Below are 27,976 nucleotides of genomic sequence, written 5' to 3' on the forward strand. Positions count from 1 at the left end.
AATGTAGTCTATATTCAAGTGACATTAAATCACTTCTCGTACATGAATCTTAAAATAATGTACTTTCATTTGTCCCTTTCCAGCCTTTGTGCTATTGTTTTCACACATGGTTTACTATATATAATATAAACTGCACAACACATTGTTATTAGTTTTGCTGTAAACGATCACCTTTTAAAGATATTTAAATAATAAGAAAAACAATCTTTATATTTACTCATGCAATTATGATTTCTGGTGCCCATCTTTAATTTGTGTATTTCTTATTTATGTCTGATACCATTTTTCTTCTGCTTGAAGGATTCATTTATCATTTTGTTGTGCAGCTTTGCTAGTGATGTATACTTTCAACTCTTTGGTTTCTAAAGGAAAATTATTTTATGCCTTCAGTTTTGAAAGATATTTCTTCTGCATAACAAATTCCAGGGTGACTTTTTTTCTTCCAGTACTTTAAAGATGTTGCTCCTTTGCTTGCATTGTTTCTAAGATATTTCCTCCTTATTCTTGCATGTAATCTGCTTTTCTCCTTTGTATTCTTTTAAGATTTTATTGCTGCTTTTAAATAATTTTATTATGATGTCTTGGGGTAGTTTTTCTCATATTGATGTGGCTTTGTGCATATATAGCTTTCCTCAACTATGAAAAAAATTATCCATCATTTCTTTAAGTACTATTTTTTCCCTTACCCCTTCTCTCCATCATGAACTACAATTATAAGAACATTAGTCCACTTGAAATTGTCCCACAGCTCACTCATGATTTGTTCACTATTTTTTAGTTTTTTTCCCTTCTATTATTTTAGTATTTTTGATTGCCAATATATATTAGACTTTTCTGAATACTAAGTATATCCAAAGACTCATATTTAAACTAGAAAATATTATTTGGGGGCCTTAACAATTCTCATTAAGAATTCATCATCATGTTTATTTTCCATATTTTATGAGAAATTGTTACACTTTGTTTTTAACTTGTGAGAACTTTTCCACTGTTGTGAATTTGGTATCTGTTGGAAGTTGTGGTCTGAAATAGGAAATAACCACCTAATACTTTAATAGGTTTCTATTATTAAGCATATCTAAAAATTTCAATAATCTAATTGTTAATTTTTTCTCTCTACTGTTTTTAATAAAATAATCTGGTACTATGTAGTAGTTCAGGAGTACTTTAAAACATGTAGTCAGTAGTCCCATAATATTTGTTTTGAAATGCAAATTTGTTTTAACACAGTTGAGCAATTTGAACATAATGTGAATTTTACATTTGCTTATGCACAATTTTATCTCCCAAAAATATAGGTGAAGGCAGAAAAGAGTGTCTACAAGGTACCTTAGTTCACCATGTATGTAGTATACCACATCAGTTCACTGATGTTAAAACTTTTCATTCAGTTTCAGATAACCAACCTTCCAACACTGCACAATAATTTACAACTTGCAACCTATTCAGTGGTCACTTCCACAAATAAGCTTCATGTCTTTTTTAAGATAAAGAGCTATATTTTTCACAGTACTTGTTTCTTAATTATTTAACTGTATAAAACTATACTAATGTTTTTATTAGGTTGCTATTTTTAAAAATGTATCACTGACAACTTTTTTGGGTGCTGTGTACCTAATACCACTTTCCTCATATATCCTGCAGTTTGTATTGCATGATTTTTCATAGTGAGGAAGTTTTCATGAAGGTATATGTCATATTGTAGAATTGACTATAATTTATCAGGGGAATTTAATTATTTTAATATGCATTAACTTATATATGACTTACATTCTGTAAAACACTGTAATAAACATTCTGAATGTATCAATATTTTGCTTCTATTTAGATAATTTTCCTTGAAAAATAGTATAATGCTTTTAAAAATAAAATGGGAATCTTAGCAATGTATATTATCATATATTTCCCTATAATTTATTGTCTCATTAACATTTTCTGGCTTATATAAAATTACAGACAACAAAGCCTACATATGATGGAACAAAGAAAACTGTGAAAATGGAGAAGAAAAAAGCCAAAGAGAAGTCTGAGGATTCAGAAGTGTAAGACATAAAGATACATGCTAGTATTTTCTTTCCTTGTTAACTTATATTTTTAATTTACACAAGCAATTTGAGGTAATATAAATATAACTTATTAGTAGGTTTATTAAAAAAGTAACATTAGCAAATATAGTCATGAGCCATGTTACAACATATTGATCAACAACAGACCACATATACAACAGTGGTCTCATAAGATTTTAATGAAGCTGAAAAATTCCTGTCACCTGGTGACATTGTAGACGTTGTAATGTCATAGTATATCACATTATCTATGTGTTTGTGATGATGCTGGTGTAACAAACCTACTGCACTGCCAATCGTATGAAAGTATAGCACATACAATTATGTACAGTACATCATACTTGATAATGATAATAAATATGTTCTGGTTTATGTATTTACTAACCTATATTTTTATTGTTATTTCAAAGTGTACTCTATTTATAAAAAATGTTTACTGTAAAACAGTATGCCATGTTATGCTGGCAACAAAATCATACATATTGATAATGTTACCATGTCTCTTAATTGCATAATTTTCTCTTGTGCTTGATTTAATCTCACGTTATTTATGAATTTCATGTAGCATAAGTGTAGTGTTTATAAAGTCTACAGTATTGTACAGTAATGCTTTAGGCCTCATGTTCACTCACTCACTGACCCATCCAGAGCAACTTCCAGTTTTCCAAGCTCCATTTATGATGTGCCCTACACAAGTGTACCATTTTTAATCTTTTATACTATACTTTTACTGTATCGTTTCTATATTTAGATATATTTAGGTGCACAAGTACCGTTGTGTTACAACTGTTAAGTACATTGTTCAGTACAGTAACATGTTGTACAGGTTTGTAGCCCAGTAGCAATAGGTTATACCATATAGCCTAGGTATGTAGTTGGCTATACCATCTAGGATTATGTTAGTGCACTCTGATGTTCATACAGTGAGGGAATTACCTAAAAATGGATTTTTCAGAATGTATCCTTATCATTAGTGACACATAGTTGTATATAGTTTTATAAGCAAACAAGGATATGATTGTTGGAGAAAGCTGAGAAGGGAAGTATGAATTAAAGAGGAGGAGAATGAACCACAAGATATTTAGGAACAGGCAAACAGAATTAAATTGTAAATAATTTTAAGGAAATGAATTTACATTGTGTCCTTGATGGTCTAGCTAATAACTCCCTAGTCTGGGCTATGCTTTTTTTTACTGAACTTTTTTTTGAAATCCTCACTGGAGGATACCTTTATTTTTATTTATTTTTTAATTGAATTTAGAGAGAAAGGAAGGGAGGAAGGGGAGAGAGAGAAAAAGAAACATCAATGTGAGAGAGAAACATCAGTCAGCAGCCTCCCATATACATCCTGACTGGGGATCGAACCTGCAACCTAGGTATGTGCCCTGACCAGCAATCAAACCCCAAACCTTTTGGTGTACAGGACAATGCTCCAACCAACTGAGCCACCTAGCTAGGGCTTTACTGAACTTCTTCATTGTACTTATTTTATAAAAACAATTATCTATTATTAAAATGTATGTGGATTTTGTTAACTGGTCTTATTAAATGAATATCTTCTTTAGTAATATAAAATAACTTTTGCGTTTTGAATTGGATGGGTCAAACTCTAATATAAATATAAAGTTTAAAAAGAAATTATGAATTCCATGTTTACACAGCTCCATAGATTCTAAAAATAAATTTATTGGGCAAATGGCCTTGATCTTTGACTTAGCAAAGAAAAGACGACCAAGGAAGAAAAAATGGACCAGTGTACTTTGAAAATCCTTGCCCCATCTCATTTTTCCATATTTTAATCATACCAATGAGAAGTTAGTTTGAGAAATGTTATTCAATTATTTATCATATAACCTATTTTAAGGCTTTTAAAAATATAAATGTCTTTTGAAAATTTTTAGTTTTACAAAGGGTTTAAGTACTCCCCAAAAAAGCAAAGTAGTCATGCAATTAAAAAATATCATGATATATTTGAAAACATTTTTAATTACAGGAAAAAGTCTTCAGTCAAAGAGCTTAAAATGGAAGATTTCCTTAAAGCCCAGGTAAAACTCTCTCTATGCCTCTAAGTTTGATTAATAAGTGCTCTGATAATTATATGTATAGACAACATTAGTATGTATGTGAATATAGGTGAGTGTATGTGTGTGTGTATGTGTATCTCTGTATATGTGTGTACTAAAGTTTTTCCTAAGATATTTCTTTCTTGTTGGTTGACTCTTCTCAGTAAGTTTCAGAAAATCAAATGGTAAATCTAGGCATGTTTCTTATCAAGGTTATGAAAATGATGATTTACTCAACCACAGGCAATAACATGGAGGAAAGAACATTATACTGGGAGTCAACAGGGACTTACTAATTATGTAACATTGGACAAGTCTCCTTTTTTTCTGGATCTAAGCAAATATTCATCAATAGGGAACCAGCTAAATAATGGTTTGTTCTTACAAAGGTATATCATGCATCTGTTTTTTTCTTTATTTTTTTCCATCACTGTTTATCCCCACTTCCACCTATACCCACTTCCACCTCCCCCATTCCTACCTCCTACAATCACCACACTGTTGGACAAATCCCTTTCATCTACTTAAACTTCATATTTTCCATTAGTAGGGTGGATAAAACAATCACTGCCTTTTCTCAAAAAGATATATAAGAGGTAAGAAGGAAATAAGAAAAGTTCTTCAGAAATTGTAAATTATGTAGCCCACACATTTTTATGTGATCTATAAAAGGAGTACAAGTAATCTTTTATTTCATCTTCACTTATTTTCTTTTGCTACAGTTTAACTTCTTAATAACCATCAGAGCATCACATCACCCATTTTAGTGAGTGGCTAGAGTTAATTGTCCCACAGTATGAACCTGAATGACTCAGGAATGAGATAACATAAATTTGGGAAGAAAATGAGAGCACTGCTTGAGATATTCAATGTAGAACTTTATGGTATTAGTTTTCTATTCCTGCATAACAGGTTACCACAAATTTTGCAACTTAAAACAACTTATATTGTCCCTCAGTTTGAGAGGGTTAGGAGTCTGAGCATGACTTAGCTGTGGCCTACGTTCAATGACTCACCAAGCTGCGATCAAGGTATTGACTAGACTCTATTCTGTTCTGTAACCTGGGGTCCTCTTCCCAGTTTAAATGGATGTGGCAAATTTCAGTTTCTTGCAGTTGTAGGACTGAGACACTCAGCCATGTGGCCATCTCCATAGGCAGTTTACATCATAGCAGCTTTTTTCTTCAGGCCAGCCAAGAGTCTTTCCTGTTTGCCAAGACAGAGTTTTATGTAACACAGTCATGGGAGTGACATCTTGCCATTTTAGCAATATAATGCAATCGAATAGAGGGAGTTGCATCACACCACTTTGCAATATTCTATTGGCTAGAAGCAAGTCCTAGGTAACAGTAAAAAGGAGTGGATTATACAGAGCATAACACCAGGGATGGGGATTGTAGAGGCCATCTTAGTATCCTATCGATACTTATGAGTTTATTTATACAGGACAGCATTTTCAGTATTGTGTATATTTAAAAATTTATTATAATCCCATATTATTAATATCAGAAGTCATTAAGCTAGTGTTTTTGTTTTTAATTTGGGCTGTGTCTTTGTCCATTCATACTGTTCTAACAAAATATCAGGGACTGGTTAGTTTATAAACAACAGAAATTTATTTCTAACAGTTCTGGGGACTGCAAGTTTGAGATCAGGGTGCCAGCAAGGTGGAATAAGGGCCTCTTCTCGGTTGCAGACTTCTTATTGTATTCCCACTTGACAGAAAAGGCAGGGGAACTCTCTCAGGCTTCTTTTATAAGGGCATTAATCTCATTCATGAGGGCTCTGCTATCATGAACTAATTACGTCTCAAAGGCCCCACCTCATAATACCATCACACTAGGCATTAGGAATTCAACATAAGAATTTCTTTTAGGCCCGGCCGGGCGTGGCTCAGCAGTTGAGCGTAGACCTAGGATCCAGGCTATCGGGGTTCGATTCCTGGTCAGGGCACATGCCCAGGTTATGGGCTTGATCAATGACTCTCTCATCATTGATGTTTCTATCTTTCTCTCCCTCTCCCCTCCTCTCTCTGAAATCAATAAAGATATATTAAAAAAAAAAAGAAAAGAATTTCTTTTAGGACACAATACTAGATAAGAAAATACCATAGACTGAGTGGCTTAAATAACAAACATTTATTTCTCACATTTCTAGTGGCTGACAAATCCAAGATCAAGGCACCATCTTCACATGGCAGAAAGGGCAAGGGAGCTCTCTGGAGTCTCTTTTATAAGGGTGCTAATCCCATTAATGAAGGCTCTACCCTTATGTCCTAATCATCACCCAAAGGCTTCATCCTCATATACCATCACATTAGGGATTAGGTTTAAATTTATGAATAGCTTTTTGTGAGGGGACACGAATATTCAGTCTGTAATAGTTAATGAGTTTCATTTTAAATTATTTTTAATGAAGTTAAAGTAAAAATTCTTTATATAGATATAATTTTTTAGTGGGAAGATTTATGGATTTAGTGAGAATTTTAAGGGAATTTCTCCCTCCTCCAAAACTCTTTTATAGGCCGTTTTACTCTAGGCCATTTTACAAAGATCAATAAAAGTTAAAAAGGGACTTGCTTAGTGTTAGAGAACAAATTGGTAGTGAAATCTGAACTGCAAACATAGCTCTCTGAGTCCTGCTCAGAATTTGCAATTTGTGAAAATATATTGTTTTGCTTTCTCAAACAGACATGAATAATAGAATCAGTTGGTATTATTATCTATCTGCCCAAGTAATTTAATGCTTATAAAGTGCTTAATAAGACATATAAAACTGTATTTTAGTTTTTAAATGAACTAGTTTTTGTTGTTGTTGTTGTTTACCTCTAACATTTAGAGTATGTAGATAAAATAATCCATTTGGACCCAAGGCTGTCTTTATGTTGTACAAATTGTACCTTTAACAAGGGAGGGGCTAAGGCAAAAGTGGGTGTTGAAATTCAATGCATGGTTTATTTGCCAACTGCATACCCTGGCACAAGGCTACATTTGCTTGAAAGAGGCTCCTTTTTCTAATTCATCAAAGATACCACAGGGGTAGGGAACCTTTTATTCTGCCAAGGGCCATTTGGACACTTATAACATCATTCGAGGGACATACAAAAATATCAACTTAAAAATTAGCCTGCTATATTTGGCCAAACCTTTAATTAACTCACCCCTAATGTGATGGCTGGAACTGCTTCTCTTTGGTGAGGCCTTGGCAGGTCCAGACCAAATGATGTCATGTGCCTTATATGACCTGAGGGCCAGAAGTTCCCCACCCCTGCTGGGTAGCAATAGCCAGAGTTGTACTTAACAAAATCATACTTCGATAAAATTATATCAATTTTCTTTTATTCTATTAAATTTTGATTTTCAGATTATTCGTTAGACAAATAGAGCACAGTTATTTCATTCAAGTATCTAAGTGGGTGATTAGCAGCTTAATCATGTGAATATAAGAAAAGACAAATGCATTTTTGAAATGTTTCTGTCTTTTTTAGTCTAATGTGATGGTGTTTCTCTTAAAAACTTTGTTTTCCATGTATGTTATTGTGCTTCATTCTTTTACTCAAAAGCCCATAATTCTGAGATAGATTTCTTTTTACTTAAGATATGTCAGGACAATACCATCAAAATAATTTTTGTCTAATAAGGAGGGTCCATGAATATTTAAATCTCTTTGAGGGTTTAACAAGGAGTCTTATAACCACAACTTTGAGTTAATTTTGATCCTGAAGCTCCATTTTATTGTCCATAACATGGCTTTGATCTTTGCATTAAAATATTTTCCTTCCTTGAGAATATTTTTGCAGGCTGGAATTCTGTCTTGAACCATCTATATGTTTTTGTAATTTCTGCTTTAAATTTGAACCGTTATTAAATATTTTTTAAAATTTTTTTCTTTATTTTTAATTTTTTTAAATTTAAATTTTTTTTGTTTGTTCAAAATATTACAGATGTCCCTTTTTCTCCCCGCTTAAACCCATTCCACCCCACCCCAGTCCCTCTCCAAACTATTGTTCTGTCCTTGGGTTATGAATATATGTATATAAATTCTTTGGTTATGGCTCCCTTCTTTGTGTGACTTTCCCCTAACATTTCCAGTGGTTGTGATTGCCCTGAACTTTGTCCTCTGGTTTGTAAAGTCTAAAACTCAGGCTTTCTATTGGTTATTAGGTGCTTTGTCTGGCTCAGGTAGGGCTGCCCTCAGACTAGGAGTCAAAAACCAAGAATCTTACTACTCTTGGTTACCTTCTCTCAAGAATCTAACTACTCTTGGTTGCTTTCAAATGTTGATATTTGTATTTTGTTCATAGTTTATGGTGGCTGTCCCTGACAGGGCTTGTCCAATAGGAATTTGCTCTGCTATCCCAGAGCAGAACTGGGGACTTTAGATATGGTTCTTCAATCTGTCATCCATCTGCTCAAGAATTCTTGAGCTATTTCATGTCTAATAAATCCACTCCTTCTCACAAAGTCAGAACTATGCTTATTTTGCATTAAAAACAAAGTTGTTCTTTTTATAAAATTTGAAATGTTTATATTTAAATATTTTAGGCCTAAAGAAAAGAATAAAAGAAATGTTTAATTTACTGTAGTTATAATTTACCAGATTCAAAGTCAAATTGCATATGGAAAATCAATAAGAAGTTATAGCTACAGAAATTATCCACCATTATGTCTGAGAAGTGTGTAGTAAATGTATATGTTAGAATCATCATCTTGGCTCTATATATGGTAATAACTATATATAACAACAAATTAATAAAAACAAAAGTACCAAAATGAATACCACTCTCCCTGCCCCCCTTATATTGCATCTTAGAAAACAGCACATGCTCTGGAAACTGAGAATAAAGTCCTTCAGGAACAACTGAAACAAGCATTACAGGTAAAGGACATCAGGTTCTTTTAAAATTGTTATCAAAGAATTTATATGCATATATGCACAACCCAAGGACACGGACAATGGTGGGGAGAGTGTCTGGGGAGGGGGAAGGAACGGGGGGGGGAAGGGTCATTGGGAAGAAAAAGGGACATCTGTAATACTTTAAACAAAAATAAAAATTATAAAAAAAAATTGCTATCAAATGAAAATATCTATAAGGAGCTTTTATTTTGAAAATTGAGTTTATTGGGGTGATATTGGTTAATAAAATTATACAGATTTTTAAAATGAATAATTTTGATGTTAACTAATAAGTATATGCTATTTTGCCAGGTTTAAGTATTTTTATTTTACACACTAGGAATATATTAATAAAATTAAACATTCATATTTCTTTTTACACCTAGAGTTTTATTTTATTCTTTTTAATTAAATTTATTGGGTGACATTGGTTAATAAGATTATATAGGTTTCAAGTATACATTTCTGTGATACATGATCTATAAAAGACATTATGTGCCCACCACACAAGTCAAATCATCTTTTGTCACCATATATTTAACCCCCTGTACCCTTTACTACATCCCCACCCCTTTTCCTCTAGAAACCACCTTACTGTTGTTGGTGTCTATGAGTTTTTGTTTTTCTTGTTTGTTCCTTTGTTGCCTTCAGTTTTATATTCCACATATAAGTGAAATCATATAGGAGTAAGGTAGAAAGAAAGTAAACATCCTTAATCAAACAAAAGAAATCTATTTCAAACTGAGACAATATTATACATAAAAGTAAAATACTGCAATCATTCCAATTAAACTCAGTTAAACTGGGATGTTGGCTCTTACTGCTATTTTTCAAATTGTTGCTAAATGATCAAAGAAAGAAACTACATTTTTATAAACAGATAGACAAAAGTAATATTACTTATATATTATATAGTTTTCCTTTTGAAAAACGCAAGATAATACACAAATTTGTTATTAATGATATTGTTCAAAAAGGTGACTGAGGACAAAATAAATATAAAAAGCAACAGTTTTTATTTTTATCAGAAGCAATTAATGACTGTGTTGTACACCTGAAACTAACATAATGTATGTCAACTGTAATTGAAAAAATAAAAAAATAAAAAGAATTATACAAGAAAAAAAGTAGCAATTATTTATTTTTAAAAATATATCTTTATTGATTTCAGAGAGAGGAAAGGAGAGGGAGAGAGAGAGAGAGAAACATCAATGATGAGAGAGTCATTGATTGGCTGCCTCCTGCATGCCCCCGACCGGGGACTGAGCCCTCAACCCTGGCATGTGCCCTGACCCGGGATCGAACTCCAATTGCCTGCATCCCAGGTCACCGCTCAACCACTGAGCCACGCCCGGCCAGGCTAAAAGAAGCAATTATTTAGAAAATATAGTAGAAAAATTATATTCACAATATTAGGATAGCATATTTAACAAAAATACACAGAGTTTTATATGAAGAAAATACACTTTACTGAGGGATATAGGTGAACAGTGAAGAAATTTATATTTTTGGTTTTGAAGGCTCACTATTATAAATTATTTCATTTTCTACTTTCTCCAAATTGATATACAAACAATGCAATTTATTTTTAGATGTAAGCGGAATTATTTTTCAGCTTAACAGAGCTATTATAATAGCATATATTGAGGTAAGAAATTGGTGGGGGAAAACAAGGAAAGTTTGCTCATCTAAAAATCAATATGTAATAGTAAAACTATAATATCTAAAACTGAATGGTTCTGGATTTGATACTGAATAGAAGAAACAGTAACAATTATCTGGTCTTGGCTAGAGCAAGGCTTTCTAAACATGTTAATATATTTATATATTTAAATATATAAATTTAAAACATTTTAATGATAAAAATTATAAGATAAAAAGGTAAATGGAAAATTTTTACATAATATTTTACATGAAGATATTTTACAAATCTAAAAGAAATATGTATAACCCTCTTCCCAAATAGACAAAGGACACAAACAGGCAAGTCATAATTTAGAAACACACATGCCCAATAAATGCATTCGAGTATATTCAACCTCACTCTTTTCAAATTAGTGTAATTAAAAATAAGAAAATATATGGTGATGAAAGATGATTTGACTTTGGTTGGTAGGCACACAAAGCCATAAACAGATCATGTATCATAGTAATGTACACTTGAAACCTATATAATTTTAACCAATGTCAGCACAATATATTTAATAAAAAATAAAGTAACAATGGGATAGATTTTTTTTAACCTTCCATTTTGGTAAACTTTTAAAAGCAGAAAAATCTAATGTTCGTGACTATATGCAGAAATGAGCAATCTTTCACATACTTCTATTATTACTATGAATCAATCCTTTCCTGAAGAAAACATATAGCAAAAGTCTTGAAAAGACATAACTTTTTCATTGAACAGTTCCACTAGTAAAAATTTGTTGTAAAGAAGAAAAAAGTATACAGAGATTTTTACAAGTATGTATAATATAAAATTTTTTAATAGCAAAATATTTTAAATTATCAATCTGTCCATTGATAAAAAATTTGCTAAATAAGTTAAAGAATATTATTAAGGTATATTATCTTAGCTATGTCATTATTAGGTTTATTATTATTATTATTATTAGGTATATTATTAGATATATTATCTTACTATTCTGACTTACATGTTTATTTATTGTCATGGAAACATATCTATGACATTATATAATGAAAGGGTCATATTATGTGAATATATATATATATATATATATATATATATATATATATATATATAGTACATGACCCAATATAGATAAATATTTAAAAATACATGTATTTATTAGTTATATTTATAAATAATTAAAAAGGATATACATTGAAATGTTAACAGTGAGTTTTCTGTCTGTGGTGAGATTATTTGTGAACTTTATTTTGTTAACCTATATATTCTTTCATACAAAATAATATTTTAAAGAAAAAATTTATTCTAGAAAAACAAATTATTTTTCTGGTTTTCTTTTTTTTATATAGATGTTAATTACCATAGCTATAATTCAGCACTTTGTATAATGTATACCTTTTATTAACTCTTACTGTGCCTGTATAATAAGTATAGCCCTTAAAAAAGTAAGAGCAGATTTCCCTCTTTTTTTTTTTCTGGCTAAATAGTACTCCATTGTGTAAATGTACCAGTTTTTTTATCCACTCATCTACTGATGGGTACTTGGGCTGCTTCCAAATCTTGGCTATTGTAAATAATGCTTCTATGAACATAGGGGTGCATATATTCTTTTGAATTAGTGTTTCAGTTTTCTTTGGATATATTCCCAGAAGTAGAATTACTGGGTCATGAGGCAGTGTCTTTTTTAATTTTTTTGAGGTAATGCCATACTGCTTTCCACAGTGGCTATACCAGTCTGCTTTCCCACCAACAGTGCATGAGGGTTCCCTTTTCTCTACATCCTCTCCAACACTTATTTGTTTATTTATTGATTATAGCCATTCTGAAACCTGTATAATTTTATCGACCAGTGTCACCCCAGTAAGTTTAATTAAAAAATAAAAAGTAAGAGTACTAGAAACTCCTGGGTATCAAAATAGCTCTCAAAGTGGAAGAGAATTTTCATAGTTTAAATGTTGAAGATCTATTAAACTATGGATTATGTCAGTGGTTTAACTTGGGTTCCTCCAACTCAGTAAAAGTAAAGTTAGGAAGTAATATGGGCATGAATATATGCATATTTTTGAAAGTTGTAATATTGGCAGGAAAATGTAACAGAAATAATGTTGATAAATGGCTACTTTTTTTCAAACAGGAATCTGAAAAAGCTAAGCATCAACTGAAATATTTCCTAAATCAAGGGGAATTACTTAAAAGTGACAGGAAGATCAAGACAACAATGGAAAAGAGTATTAGTAAAACAGAAGTTAAAGGTGAAGATTCAAAATCTATACCATTGGAGAAAGAAACAAGGAAAGCACAAGTTGCAGATTCTAGTGGACTAAAGACAAATGCTAAAATCCAAGAATATTCACAGGTAAGGAAATACTTACAACAAAGATAGTAATATGTGCTGTTAGAATTTAATCTTTTATATTATTATTATTTGCTTTATTTGATTATATTTTAAAAAATTACCTCTGACTTTTTTTGCTTGGATTTTTTTCCTTTTGTCTTCTGAGTATATTAATTAATTATTATCTTGAATATGAACATTGAAGTGAAATATGTATTGATTTTGTGATTGATTTTAGAGAAAGAAGAAGGGAGATGGGGAAGAGGTACATTAATGAGAGAGAGAAACATTGATTGGTTGCCCCCCACACATGCCCTGACTAGGGATTGAACCTGAAACCTGGTTATGTGCCCTGACTGGGAATTGAACTTGTGACCTTTCGGTGCATGGGACAATGCTCCAACCAACTGAGCCACACCTGCCAGAGCTTGTAATTAATTTTTTTAGACAGTTAAGTGAGTGACAATTTATTTTCTAGACAGTGTTTCAATGTAGACTATTCAGATATAAAATATTGTTTTATATATTTATTTTAAAATTAAGATATATTTGACATATATTAGTTTCAGGAGTACAGTATAATGGTTTCACATTTGTATATTTTGTAAAATTATTAACACAACATGTCTAGTTAACATCTGTCACCATACCTAGTTACAGAATTATTTTCTTACAATGAGAACTTTTAAGATTTTACTCTCTTTGAAACTTTCAAATATGCAATAAAGTATTATTAACTATGATGACCATGCTGTACATTATGTCCCCTAAACTTATTTGCTTTATAATTGGAAGTTTGTACCTTTTTACTCTCTTCATCTATTTTGCCCACCCTCAACCCCTGCCTCTGGCAACCACCAATGTATCTATAAGCTTTTTGTTGTTGTTGTTTTTAAATTTCACATATAAGTGAGATAATATAGTACTTGTCTTCCTTTGTCTGATTTACTTAACAGCATAATACCTTCAGGGTCCATCCATGTTGCAAATGGCAAGATTTCATTTTTTTTTATGGACAATATACACAGGGTGGGGAAAAAGTAGGTTTACAGTTGTTCATATGGAAAATAATACAATAATTATAATAGTACAAGAATGAACTTGTGTTTTGCACACTGACAACTGTAAACCTACTTTTGCCCTCTGTATATTACAGGTTCTTCATTCATCTATGTACACTTAGTTTGTTTCCATATCTTAGCCATTTTAAATAATGGTGCAATGAACATGGTGGTGCATATATCTTTCTGATGTAGTATTTTTGTTTTCTTTGGATAAATGCCCAGAAAGGGAATTGCTAGATCATGTAGTAATTCTATTTTTTAGGGTTTTTTTTTGTTTTTTTTTTTGAGGAACTTCCATACTGTTTTTCACAGTGGCTGTACCAATTTACATTCCCACCAACAGTGCATATGTTATACATGAGCCTCATGGTAACCATGAAGCAAATAAAAAACTATAAAAGTTAAGGAAATGAATCTAAACTTAACATTACAGAAAGTCATGAAACCACTAGGAAAGAAAGCAAGAGATGTAGAAAGGAACAGAGAGGAACTACAAAATGGCCAGAAAAAAATCCCCCAAATGTCAATAACTATGTACCTTGGACTAAATTCTTCAATCAAAAGACATAGATTACCTAATGGATAAAAATACAAGACCTATCTAATACCCATCTATATGTTGCCTGCAGGAGACTCACCTCAGATGTAAGGATACGCACATCTGAAAGTGAAAAAATAGAAAAAGCTATTTCATGCAAATGGAAACCAAAAGAAAGCTGGAGTAGCTATACTTATATCAGACAAAATAGACTTTAAAATAAAGACTGTAATAAAAGACAAACATAGCCATTACATAATGATAAAGGGATCAATCCAACAAGAGATTATAATATTTATAAATATTTATGCACACATCATAGGAGCACCTGTGTAATCACACAAATATTACCAGACCTAAAGGGAGAAATTGATAGCAATAGAATAATAGTGGGGAGACTTTAATACCCCACTTACATCAATGGATAAATTATGCAGTCAGAAAATCAATGAGGAAACACTGGCCTTAAGTGACACATTAGATCAGATGGACTTAATAGATATATGAGAAAATTTCATCCAAAAGCAGCAAAATAAACAATCTTTTCACATGCACATGAAAATTTTTCAGGATAGATCATATGCTAGGCCACAAAACAAGTCTCAATAAATTTAAGAAGACTGAAATCATATGAAGCGTCTTCTCTGGCCACAATGGTATTAAACTAGAAAACAATTACAAGAAGAAACTGGAAAATTTACTAATATGTGGAGATTAAGCAACATGCCACTGAAAAACCAATGATTTAATGAATACATCAGAGTGGTAGTCAAAAAATACCTCAATACAGATGAAAGTAGAAATACAACATACCAAAATATGTGGTATGCAGCAAAAGCAGTTCTAAAAGGGAAATTTATAGTAATACAAGCCTATCTCACAACACCAGAAAAATCTCAGATAAGAAATTTAATCTTATGCTAAAGAAACTAGAAAAAGAAAAAAAAAACAAAGTCCAAAGTTAGTAGAAGAAAGGAAATAATAAAGATCGGTGCAGAAATACATGAAATAGAGACTTTAAAGACAGTAGAAAAGATTAATGAAACAAAAAGCTGGTTATTTGAAAAGATAAACAGAATTGACAAACCTTTAACTAGACTTCTTTAAAAAAAGGGCTCAAATAAACAAAATCAGGAATAAGAGAGGAGAAATTACAACTCATTATCAAAGAAATACAAAGGATTGTAAGACACTACTATGAATAACTGTATGCCAACAAAATGGACAACCTACAAGAAATAAATACATTTCTAGAAACATGCAGCCTTCCAAGACTGAATGTTGAAGAAACTGAAAACCTGAATAGGGAGATTATTAGTAAGCAGATTGAATGTGTAATTTAAAAATGTCCCCAAAGTCCAGGATTAAATGGTTTCACTGGTAAAGTCTACCAAGCATTGAAAGAAGATTTAATATTAATTCTGCTCAAACTCTTCCAAAAAAATTAAAGATAAGTGAACACTGTCAAATTCATTGCAAGACCAGCATTACACTGATATAAAAACTAGAGAAAGATGACACAATAAAAGAAAAACACAAGCCAATATCTCTAATGAACAAAATGCAAAAATGCTCAGAAAATATTAGCAAAGCATTCAACAATGCATTAAAAGGATTATGCATCATGATCAAGTTGGATTTATTCCAGAAATGCAGAAATGGTTCAACATATGCAGATCAATAAATGTGTTACATCACATCAACAAAATGAAAGATAAAATCATACAATCATTTCAATAGATGCACAAAAAGCATTTGAAAAAATTCAGCATCCATTAATGATAAAAGCTCTCAACCAAAATGGGTATAGATGAAAAATACCTCAACATAATAAAGGCTATATATGACAAGCCTACAACTAACATTATACTCAATGGAAAAAGCTGAAAACTTTTCCCTTAAGATGAGGAACAAGACAAGGATGCCCACTCTTGCCACTTTTATTTAACCCAGTTATTGGAAGTCTTAGCCAGAAAAATTAGGCAGGAAAAAGAAATAAAAGGAATCCAAATTGGGAAGGAAGAGTTAAAACTGTCACTATCTGGGGATGGCATGATTTTTTACATTGAAAACTATAAAGACTCCACCAAAAACTGTTGGGAGTAATAAATTCAGTAAATTTTGAGGTACAAAATCAATATACAAAAATCTATTGCACTTCTGTACATGACCAAGAAACTATCAGAAAGAGAAATTAAGAAAAAAATTTCATTTACAATCTCAACAAAAGTACTAAATACCTAGGAATAAATTTCACCAAATAATGAAAGACCTATATACTGTAAACTATAAGACATTATTAAAAGAAATTGAGAGAGAAACAAGATGGCAGCATAGGTAACAGCTGCACTCGCCGCCTCCCGCAACCACATCAAAATTACAACTAAAATACCACCAGAACCACCATCACTCAGATCCTCCTGAAATCTGGCTGCACAGAAGCCCTATAATCAGGGAACTGAAGAAGCATAGAGACTGGTAGGAGGGGCGGAGATGTGGGTGGATCTGGGCTGAATTGCAGAGTTGCAGGCAGAGGCCTTCACCCAGTGGCTTGGTTGAAACCCAGGAGGGAATCTCAGGGGTGGGGGTTTCCCAGAGGAGTAAGGGGTCCTAGCCCCACATCAGGACCCCAGGCCAGGGCTCCAGGGCTGGGAAGAGAAATCCCCACAACCCTGGCTGTGAAACCAATGGAGACTGTCTCTGAGGGTTGTAGGCTGCGGGAGCCCCAGCAGCTCCTCTTAAAGGGCCCACGCACGGAATCACTCAGACACGCTTCCTCTGAGCCCCAGCGCCGGGAATCACTCAGACATGCTCCCTCTGAGCCCCAGCACCGGGCAGTAGCCTGAAAGGAACCTGGGACACTTGGGGAGGAACTAACCTGCCCGAAATCCAGGCGAGAGGTGGAGGGGGCAAGAGGTGGAGGGGCAGCTTTCTCCCAGAAAGAAGAGCTGGCAGGGGCCATTGCTCCTTTGACGAGACCTTCCCACACAGAGTGTGCAGGCAGATACCATATTTGAATCACCAGCAGTTGACTCACACCTTTGGCCCCACCCCAGTTATTCACTGAGGCCCTGCCCCACCCTCCGGCAGGCTCATCTAGGCCATTTCCAGGGGCTTTTCTCTGCAAGTGGCCCTTGAGCCTCATGCTTAGGACTTTCCTAAATTTTCTCAAACAAGCAGCAGTGGGCCCCATACAGCTTGATAAGTGGCCCCAGGCCTGGCACTAGTGGCAGCCTGCATTGGCTCATAGCTTGGCTCTCCTGGACACCTCCAAGCCCAGCACAAATAGCAGCCATCTATGGTTTGCTGTGTAGCTCATGCTGGGTGGCCCTGGGCAAGGCACTGGCACAGGCTGACTCTGCACCTCCTGGGAGGACTCAGAGACTGTGCACCTGGTTGTCAGACTCAACCATGCTGGCTTATAACCCTACCACAGTCACAAGTGACACACTCAAGGGGCACACTTGGTGAACACCAAAGCCCCACTTAAGTAAATCCTGCTCCATAGATAGGGGTGTCTCCAGCACAGCAGCTCTTTGGCTGCAGTTGCAGCTGGTCCTCACAGCTGATTGGTCTGGGGGTCAGATCCTCCCAGTGACACCAACAGCAACTGGGGTTCAACTACAACAGGACAGTGCACACAGCCCACACAGGGGAGCACCTAGAAGGCCCAGCTCAGGTGACTGTTGAGGCTGAGCCACTGGACCCTACAGGACACCTACTACACAAAGCCACTCTCCAAATTCCAAGAGTCATAGCAGCTCTACCTAATACATAGAAACAAACACCAGGAAGCAGCCAAAATGCGGAGGCAAAGAAACATGTCACAAAGGAAAGAACATAAGAAATCTCTAGAAAAGGAACTAAATGAAATAGATCCAAGCAAGCTAACAGATACAGAGTTCAGAATAATGGTTATAAGGATGCTCAAGGATATTAGTAAGAGTATGACAAAAATAATTGAGAAAATCAATGACATAATAAAGTACCAGTCAGAAATGAAGGCTACACAAACTGAAATGAAGAATAATTTACAGGGAATCCACAGTAGAGTAGAGGATGCTGAGAATCAAATCAGCAATTTGGAACATGAAGAAACAAAAAACACACAACCAGAAGAGCAAAAAGAAAAAAAAAATCCCGAAATATGAAGATAGCATAAGGAGCCTCTGGGACAACTTCAAGAGGCCCAACATTCATATTATTGGGGTGCCAGAAGGAGAGGAAAGAGAGCAAGAAGTTGAAAACCTTTTTGAAAAAATAATTACAGAAAACTTCCCCTACTTGGGGAAAGAAATAGACTTACAAGTCTAGGAAGCACAGAGAGTCCCAAAGAAGAGGAACCCAAAGAGGCCCACAGCAAGACACATCATCATTAAAATGCCAAAGGTTAAAGACAAAGAGAGAATCTTAAAAGCAGCAAGAGAAAAGCAGTTAGTTACCTACAAGAGAGCACCCATATGACTGTCAGCTGATTTCTCAACAGAAACCTTACAGTCCAGAAGGGAGTGGCAAGAAATATTCAAAGTGATGAAAAACATGGAACTACAACCAAGATTGCTCTACCCAGCAAAGCTATCATTTAGAATTGAAGGTCAAATAAAGAGCTTCTCAGACAAGGAAAAGCTAAAGGAGTTCATCTGCACCAAACGAGCACTATAGGAAATGTTGAAGGGTCTTCTTTAATTCGAAGCTAATGGACAAAAGAATCTGATGAACTAAATAGATCCAGAGACATTGATGCATTTAACAGACGATCATATTTCAGACGGAAGAGGGAAAGGGGGTGGAGGGTGGGAAGAGATTAACCAAAGAAGTTATATGCATATATGCCTAACCCATGGACACAGACAAAGATGGGGTGAAGGCCTGGGAAGGGGGTGGGAGTGAGGTAGAGGAGGTCAATTGGGGGGAAAAATGGGACACCTGTAATACTTTCAACAATAAAGATAAATTAAAAAAGAAAAGAAAAGAAAAAGAGTGAGTCTGTAAACAAGTGCAGGAAAAAAAAAAAGTTATAATATTTTTTAAAAAATCCCAATCTCCAGGTTGGACCCTATACCAATTAAATCAGAATGTCTGGGAATGGAAGCCAGACATCAATCATTAACAAACATCCCAAGGGTGCTTTGTGCAGCAAAGTTTGGGAACCACTGGATTAGAAGCCTGTTAGTAGTGGAAGCAACCCGTTCCTTTGGCAACCTTTAAACAAAACTCACCATGAAGTCTTCCACATGGACCCTGTCCTCCTCTGTTCAATTTTTTACATTCAGCTAACATATCTTTAGCACCTGTTTAGTGCTAGTACCATGCTGAGCACATCTAATTTCATTTAACTCTGTCAGCATGATGTGGGTTCTTTTATTTTCTCTGTTATTATTACATATTTTCAAAATACGTACTGTGTGACAGAAATGAATACAACATGATGACACTATGATTAGGATTAAGTTCTTAAAGCTTAGCTTTCCAGGGCAATAAAGTCAGGCATTCCAGAAGATTAAATAGTTTCCAGAAATAAATGCTAGTACACTGCTTTGCTTTGCTTTTCCAAAGCAGGGCTTTCCCTTTGTTTTATAATAACTCTGATTATTTATTCACTTCTAAAAATTATGTCAATGAATTATAAGATAATAAAAATATTAAAAACGATAAAAATATATAAAAAATAAAATAAAATAAATTGAATTCAATAAAAAAATTTGAAGGATAAAAACAAATGTAAAAATATCCCATGCTTATGGATTGGAAAAACTAACATTTTTAAAATGTCCGTATTACCTAAAGAAATCTACAGATTGAATGCAATACCTATCCAAATCCAAATGGCATTTTTCGCTGATGTAGAACAAAAAATCCTAAAATATGTATGGAATTATAAAAAACCCCAAATAGCCAAAGCAGTTCTGAGAAAGGACAAAGCCAGAGGTGCCACACTTTGTGATTTCCAACTATTCTACAAAGCTACAGTAACCAAAACAGTATGATATTGGCAATAAAACAGATACATTAATCAATGGAACAGAATCAAGAGCACAGAAATAACAAATTTACAACAAAGGAGCCAAGAACATGACAATGAAGAAAGGAAAGTCTCGTCAATAAATGGTATTGGTAAAACTAGAAAGTCACATGCAAAAGAATGAAACTAGACTACTATCTTACACCATACACAAAAATTAACTCAAGATGAATTAAAGACTTGAACATAAGACCTGAAACCATAAAAGTCCTAGAAGAAAAAATAGGTGATAAGCTCCTTGACATTGGTCTTAGAGATGTTTTTGTGGGAAAACAAAAGCAAATATAAATACATGGGACTGCATCAAACTAAAAACCTGCACAGCAATGGAACCCATCAACAAAATGAAAATTCAACGTACTGAATGGGAAAATATCTTTGCAAATCTTACATTGATAAGGGGTTAATATCCAAAAAAATAAAGAACTCACAACAACCAAAAATAACCCAATTAAAAAATGGGCAGAGGATCTGGATAGACTTTTTTTTTCAAAGAAAACATACAGGTGGGCAACATGAACAGGAATAGATGTTCAAGAGCAATAATTATGAGGAAAATGCAAATCAAAACCACAATGAAATGTCACCTTACTCCTGCTAGAACAGCTATCATTGAAAGACAAGTAACAACAGGTGTTGGAGAGGATGAAGAGAAAAGGCACCCCTTGTACAGTATTGGTGGAAATATAAATTAGTACTTCCACTAGTAATGCCAGTATGGAGATTCTTCAAAAAAAATTTAAGAACTACCGTGTGATTCAGCTATTCTACTTCTGTGTATTTATCCCAAGAATATGAGAAAACTAACTGGAAAAGGTATAGCACACTTATGCTTATTGTAGTATTATTTACATTAGCCAAGATAAGAAACAATGAAGTGTCCATAGATAGATGAATAGACAAAGCACGTGTGGTGAAATCGTGCCATTTGTGACAACATAGATGGATCTTGTGGGTATTGTGCTAAGTGAAATAGGGCAGATGGAAATCACAAATACTCTACTACTATTTTTTTAATTAAAATTTTAAAATGTTGACATTATTACAGACTTCACCCATTCTTCCCCCTGCCTTTGCCCACCTCCACCTACGCCTGCATCCCCCTCCCTTGGCCTTCACCCCACTGTTGTTCCTGTCCCTAGGATATGCATGTATGTTTTTTAGCTAATCCCTTCAACTTCTTTACCCAGCCACCCCCATCTCCCTCCCCTCTGGCACCTGTGAGTCTGTTCCATGTATCCACGCTTCTGGTTCTATTTTGTTCATTAGATTCCACATATTAGTGAGATCATATCATATTTGTCTTTCTCTGATGGCTTATTTTGCTTAGCGTAATACTCCCCAGGCCCATCCATGTGGTCATAAAGGGTAAAAATTCCTTCTTTTTTATAGCTGTGCAGTATTTCATTGTGTAAATGTGCCACCGTTTTGTTTTTTTTATCCACTCATCTTCTGATGGGCACTTGGGCTGTTTCCAAATCTTGGCTATGATGAGTAATGCTGCTATGAACGTAGGGGTGCATATATTATTTTGGGTTGGTGTTTCAGGATTCTTAGGTTGTATTCTCAGAAGTGGAATATATGGGTCAAAAGACAGTTCCCAGGGCAAGAAAAACACAGGAAAAAATAATCAAATGGGACTACATCAAACTAAAAAGCTTCTCCCCTGCAAATAAACCATCAACACAATGAAAAGGAAACCCACTGTATGGGGGAACATATTTGACAATGATGTATCTGATAAGGGGCTAATTTCCAAAATATACAAAAAACTTATAACAACTCAAAACTAGGAATGCAAACAATTTAGTTTAAAAATGGGCAAAGGACCTATATAGACACTTCTCCAGAGGACATACAGATGGCCAATAACATACGAAAAAATGTTCAGTGTCACTAATCTTCAGAGAGGTGCAAATTAAAACTACAATGAGATATCACCTCACACCTGTCAGAGAGTAGCTATCATAAATAAATCAATAAACAACAAATGCTGGTGAGCATGTGGGGGAAAGGGAACCCTAGTACACTGCTGGTGGGAATGCAGATTGGTGCACCCACTGTGGAAAACAGTATTGAGACCCCTCAAAAAATTAATAATGGAACTTCTGTTTTATCCAGTGATCTCACTTCTGGGAATATATCCTAAGTATCCAAAAACACCAATCACAAAGAATATATGCACCCCTATGTCCATAGCAATGTTATTTACAGTAGCTAAGATCTGGCAACAACCCAAGTGCCCATGATAAGGAGAGTGGATAAAAAATCTGTGGTACACTTACACTATGGAATACTATGCAGATGCATAAAAGGAAGGCTCTCTTACATTTTGAGATATCATGGATGGATCTGGAGATTATTATGCTAAGTGAAATGAACCAAAGAAAGACAAATATCACATGATCTCAGTTATACGTGGAATCTAATGAATGAAATAAACTGACAAACAAAATAGGTCCAGAGGCATGGATGCATGGAATAGACTGACAGTTCTCAGAGGTGGGGGGAGAACACAAAGAGATTAACCAAAAAACTTATATACATATGTGCATGGCCCATGGACAGAGACAATAGTGTGGTGAACGCCTGGGGTGGGGCAGGGGCTGGATGGAGGGGGCTAAGAAGGGGAGAATGGGGAACATCTGTAATACTGTCAACAATAAAAAATAAAACAAATGTCATTGAGATTTTGATGAGGATTGCATTACATAGTTTTTTGTTTTTTTAAAAAAATATATCTTTATTGATTTCAAAGAGAGGAAAGGAGAGGGAGAGAGAGAGATAGAAACATGAATGATGAGAGAGTCATTGGTCGAGCCCACAACCCTGGCATGTGCCCTGACCGGGAATCAAACCTTGATCGCCTGGATCCTAGGTTGACGCTCAACCTCTGAGCCATGCCCGGCCAGGCTGAATCTTTATATTGCTTTGGGTAATATGGACATTTAAACTACGCTGACTCTTCTGATCCATGGAATATTTTTCCATTTCATTGTGTCCTTTTAAATCTATTTTAATAATGTTTTGTAGTTTTCAATATATAGGTCCTTAACAGCCTTGTAAAGTTTATTCCTAAATATTTTATTCTTTTGGTTGCAATTGCAAAAGGAATTGTTTTTTCCATTTCTTTTAGTCAAATTTCATTATTAGAATATAGTAATGCAGTGGACTTTTGTACATTGATTTTGTACCCTGCAACTTTCCTCTACTTGTTTATTGTTTCTAATGGTGTTTTGGTGGAGTCTTTGGAGTTTTTAGTATAAAGAATTATTATGTCATCTGTAAAAAGTGACAATTTTACTTCTTCATTGCTATGTCATAGGGTGGTTCTATTTTTAATATTTTTGAGGACTGCCCATATTGTTTCCCAAAGTGGCTGCATCAACACTAAATGAAGTTTTTTTTTTGGTCCACATACTCACCAACGTTAGTTGTTTGTTGATTTCCTGATTATTGCCAGTCTGACAGGTGTCAGGTGATATATTATTGTGGTTTTAATTTGCATTTCTGAGGATCAGTGATGTTGAAAATCTTTTTATATGACTATTGGCCATCTTGATGTCCTATTTGGAGAAATTTCTATTTAGGTTTTCTAACTACTTTTTTAAAAAAGTTTTTTCCCCCCATATTTAAGGTTGAGAGTATTACAGATTTCCCCTTTTTTCCCCGGTTTGAATAGATTTTTTTTTTGGTAAGACCTTTATGGTTCTTTCTACATAGTATCCTATTATTGACAAATAATGACAGCTCTACTTTTTTTTCCCCCCTCCAATTTTAATGCCTTTTATTTCTTTTTGTATGATTCCTGTGGCTTGGACATCCAGTACTATGTTGAATTAGAGTGGTGAAAGTGGACATCCTTGTCTTGTTCTTAATCTTAAGGAAAATGTTTTTAGCTTTCGCCCATTGTGTATGATGTTGGCTATAGGTTTTTCATACATGGCTTTTATTATGTTGAGGCATAATCCCTCTAATACACTTTGCTGAGAGTTTTTATTATAAACGGGTGCTGGATTTTGTCCAATGCATTTTCATATATCTCGATATGATTATATGATTTTTATCTTTCCTTTTGTTTATGTGGTGTATCATGTTAATTGATTTGCAGGTGTTGAACTAACCTTTCATTCCAGGAATAAATTCCACTTGATCATGGTGTTTGATTTTTTTATGTATTGCTGAATTTGGTTTGCAAGTATTTTGCACCTGGGATCATCTTAGATTTTGTTCTTTAATTTTCTTTTGTAATGTCTTTGTCTGGTTTTATAATCAGTGTGGTGCTGCTCTCACAAAATGATCCTGGGACCTTTCCCTCCTCTGGAATTTTTTGGGAAAGTTTGAGAAGGATTGGTGTTAATTCTTTGGTAAAATTTACTTGTGAAGCCATCTGGTCAAGGACTTTTGTTTGTTGGGAGATTTTGATTGGATTTCATTAGTAGTAATTGGTTAGTCCAGATTTTATATATCTTTTTGATTCAGTCTTGGAAGATGTGATGTATCTAGGAATTTATTTCTGCCCAATTTGTTGGCATATAATTGTTCATAGTATTTTTATAATCCTTTTTATTTCTGTTATGTCAGTTGTCACTTCTCTTTCCTTTCTGATTTTATTTATTTCCTTTTCAGTGTAATACATTTATTGGAAGATTACTATATACATACTTTAAAATATGTTTTAAAGGTTAACATTAGCATTTGGCTTCATGATTTTTTTAAAAAAATATCTTTATTGATTTCAGAGAGAGGAAAAGAGAGGGAGAGACAGAGATAGAAACATCAATGATGAGAGAGCCATTGATCAAGCCCACAACCCGGGCATGTGCCCTGACCAGGAATCAAACCCTGATCGCCTAGATCCTAGGTCGACGCTCAATGGCTGAGCCACACCCGGCTGGGCTTCATGATTTTTAGTTTCTTTCCATAAACAATATTCAATGCCATCAATTCTCCAGCTAAATAAAATATTGTTATTTCTATTTTAAAATGAGGCAAAGTGACATAGAGATACTTACATGTTAAGTAACTTATTCTAGAGTTATTTGAATAGTGGTTTAGAAAATTCTGCAATCTGGCAGTGACCTATCCAAACTTGAAGTTTCTTTTGCTCTATTATCTCTTCTTTTAATGGGAAATTTGGGTAGACAATTGGGCACATGTCAGGACAGATGTATTACCCTCTCAAGGTAGTTTTAATTATTTCAAAGGCTATCATGGAGCTAGTTCTATATAATTCAACTGAATGGAATTCAATTTAAATAAACTTGAAATATTTATTGGTTGCCTCCTATAAAGTAGATGTTGCTCACAGGATGCCACAGTTTAACAGGCATGAAACCTGTGTAACCATTCATTGAAATACAGTGTGAATGGGGGGATGAGAAGATATGGTACAAGGTGTAGAGGTAGCAAAGTTAAGAAGTGTGATTAGGATTTCTCCAGGCTCACAGGGGTTGGGCAAGGGCTTTGTTGGCAGGAAACAACCTGAGCAAAGGCAGGAGGGGAGCAAAAGCATGGCAGGTATGGGAAGTGCACATAATTGGTTGCTGAAGTACAAAGTAACTAGAAGGTGAAAAAAAGGAACAGCAGGAGATGAGTTTGGTGAAAGTGGTCGAGGTGCTCCAGAAAGCACTTTGTATATGTTACCCTAAGTCAAAGAGATAATAATAGCATGTCAAAACTCCCAAAACGTGTTCTAGATTATACTATCTGTTTATCATTTCTACACCACAGAGTGATCTATGGTGTCTTTTTAGAAGTAAGCAAGACTTTTTTGTTGCATCAGCACCAAAAGAATAGGTTGTTTTTGAGCTTGCTTCCTGGAGGGTGGATAAGAAAATAAAAGAAGAGTAACCCTGAAGATTTAGTTTTAACTTCCACATCTAAGTGAACCCTTAGTACTTACCTAGAGGTGTTAACATTTCTGGTCATTGATTATGTTTAAAAATTTGGTCTTATGGATGAAACTGTTCTGTGCAAAAGAACCATTTTAAACATTAACCAGATTGTCTCCTATTCCAGAATTGTTCAGTTGCTTTGGAACTCTGTCCAGTCATGGCACTCTGTTCAGTGCCACAGTACATGAATTAAGCTTACTTCACCTTTGATATATCAGCTGTATTTTCGTTTATTCAAGTTAGTACCTCAGTCATTGTTGATGGAGCGCAGTGAACTAAGGAAATGACAAATATACAGAAGCACACTCCCTTTCTTTTAAATTGTTTACACTATTGCAGAGGTCCCACATTCTGCACCTCCTCTGGGCCCCCCTCCACCAAATCCACCCTCCCAGTTGTTCACCACATTTTTGTCTGTGTCCACATACATATATATGGTCCTTGGTTAATCTCATCCAGTCCCCCTCACAGCCCTCCCCTCTGAGATCTGTCAGTCTGTTCCAAGTATCCATGCTTCTGGTCCTATTTTGTTCATCAGTTTGTTTATTAGATTCCACAGATAAGTGCAATCATGTGATATCTGTCTTTCTCTGACTGGCTTATTTCACCTAGCATAATAATCTCCAGGTCCATCCATTCTGTCCCAAAGGATAAGAGTTCCTTCTTTCTTATAGCTATGTAGTATTCCACTGTATAATTATACTACATCTTTTTATCCACTCATCTACTGATGGGCACTTGGGCTGTTTCCAGATCTTGGCTATTATAAAAAACATTGCTGTGAACATGGAGGTGCATCCATTCTTTTTGATTGGTGTTTCAGGATTCTTAGGATATATTGCCAGAAGTGGGATCACTGGGTCAAAAGGAGTTCCACTTTTAATTTTTTAAGGAAACTCCATACTGTTTTCCACGGTGGTTGCACCAGTCTGCATTCCCACCAGTAGTGTACTAGTGCTCGCTTTTCTCCACAATCTCACCAGCGCTTGTTCTTTGATTTATTGATTCTAGACATTCTGGCAGGTGTGAGGTGCTACCTCATTGTAGTTTTAATTTGCATCTCTGTGATGATTAGTGATATTGAGCATTGTTTTATATGTCTATTGACCATCTGTATGTCCTCTTTGGAAAAGTGTTTAGTCAAGTCCTTTGCCCATTTTTAAATTGGGTTGTTCGCCTACCTTTTGTTGAGTTGTATAAGTTCTTTATGTATTTTGGTTATTAACCCCTTATCAGATGTATCATTGGTGAATGTGTTCTCCCATTATCAATATGTTCCCTTTTCATTTTGAGGATGGTTTCTTTTTCTGTGCAGAAGCTTTTAAGTTTGATGTGGTCATATTTGTTTATATTTTTTGTTTCCTTTCTCTAGGAGATGTATCAGCAACATACTGCTACTCAAGATGTTTGAAATTTGTTTTCTTCTGGGATGTTTATGGTTTCT

The 27,976-nt window shown here is 34.4% G+C and overlaps 1 protein-coding gene across 1 annotated transcript in view; it reads left to right on the plus strand.

Annotated features, from left to right (window-relative positions):
* The window catches only part of CCDC7 (coiled-coil domain containing 7), a 127,856-nt gene extending 99,880 nt beyond the window's left edge, over positions 1–27,976 (plus strand). Inside the window, exons 12-16 of the mRNA XM_016196308.2 lie at positions 1,957–2,042; positions 4,060–4,111; positions 8,942–9,007; positions 12,811–13,032; positions 27,905–27,976. Of these exons, the coding sequence (XP_016051794.2) occupies positions 1,957–2,042; positions 4,060–4,111; positions 8,942–9,007; positions 12,811–13,032; positions 27,905–27,943 (465 nt within the window). The 3' untranslated portion in view covers positions 27,944–27,976. The remainder of the gene's footprint in view (positions 1–1,956; positions 2,043–4,059; positions 4,112–8,941; positions 9,008–12,810; positions 13,033–27,904) is intronic.

This window comes from Miniopterus natalensis, chromosome 1 (assembly GCF_054644295.1).
Source record: "Miniopterus natalensis isolate mMinNat1 chromosome 1, mMinNat1.hap1, whole genome shotgun sequence".
Taxonomy (NCBI): domain Eukaryota; kingdom Metazoa; phylum Chordata; class Mammalia; order Chiroptera; family Miniopteridae; genus Miniopterus; species Miniopterus natalensis.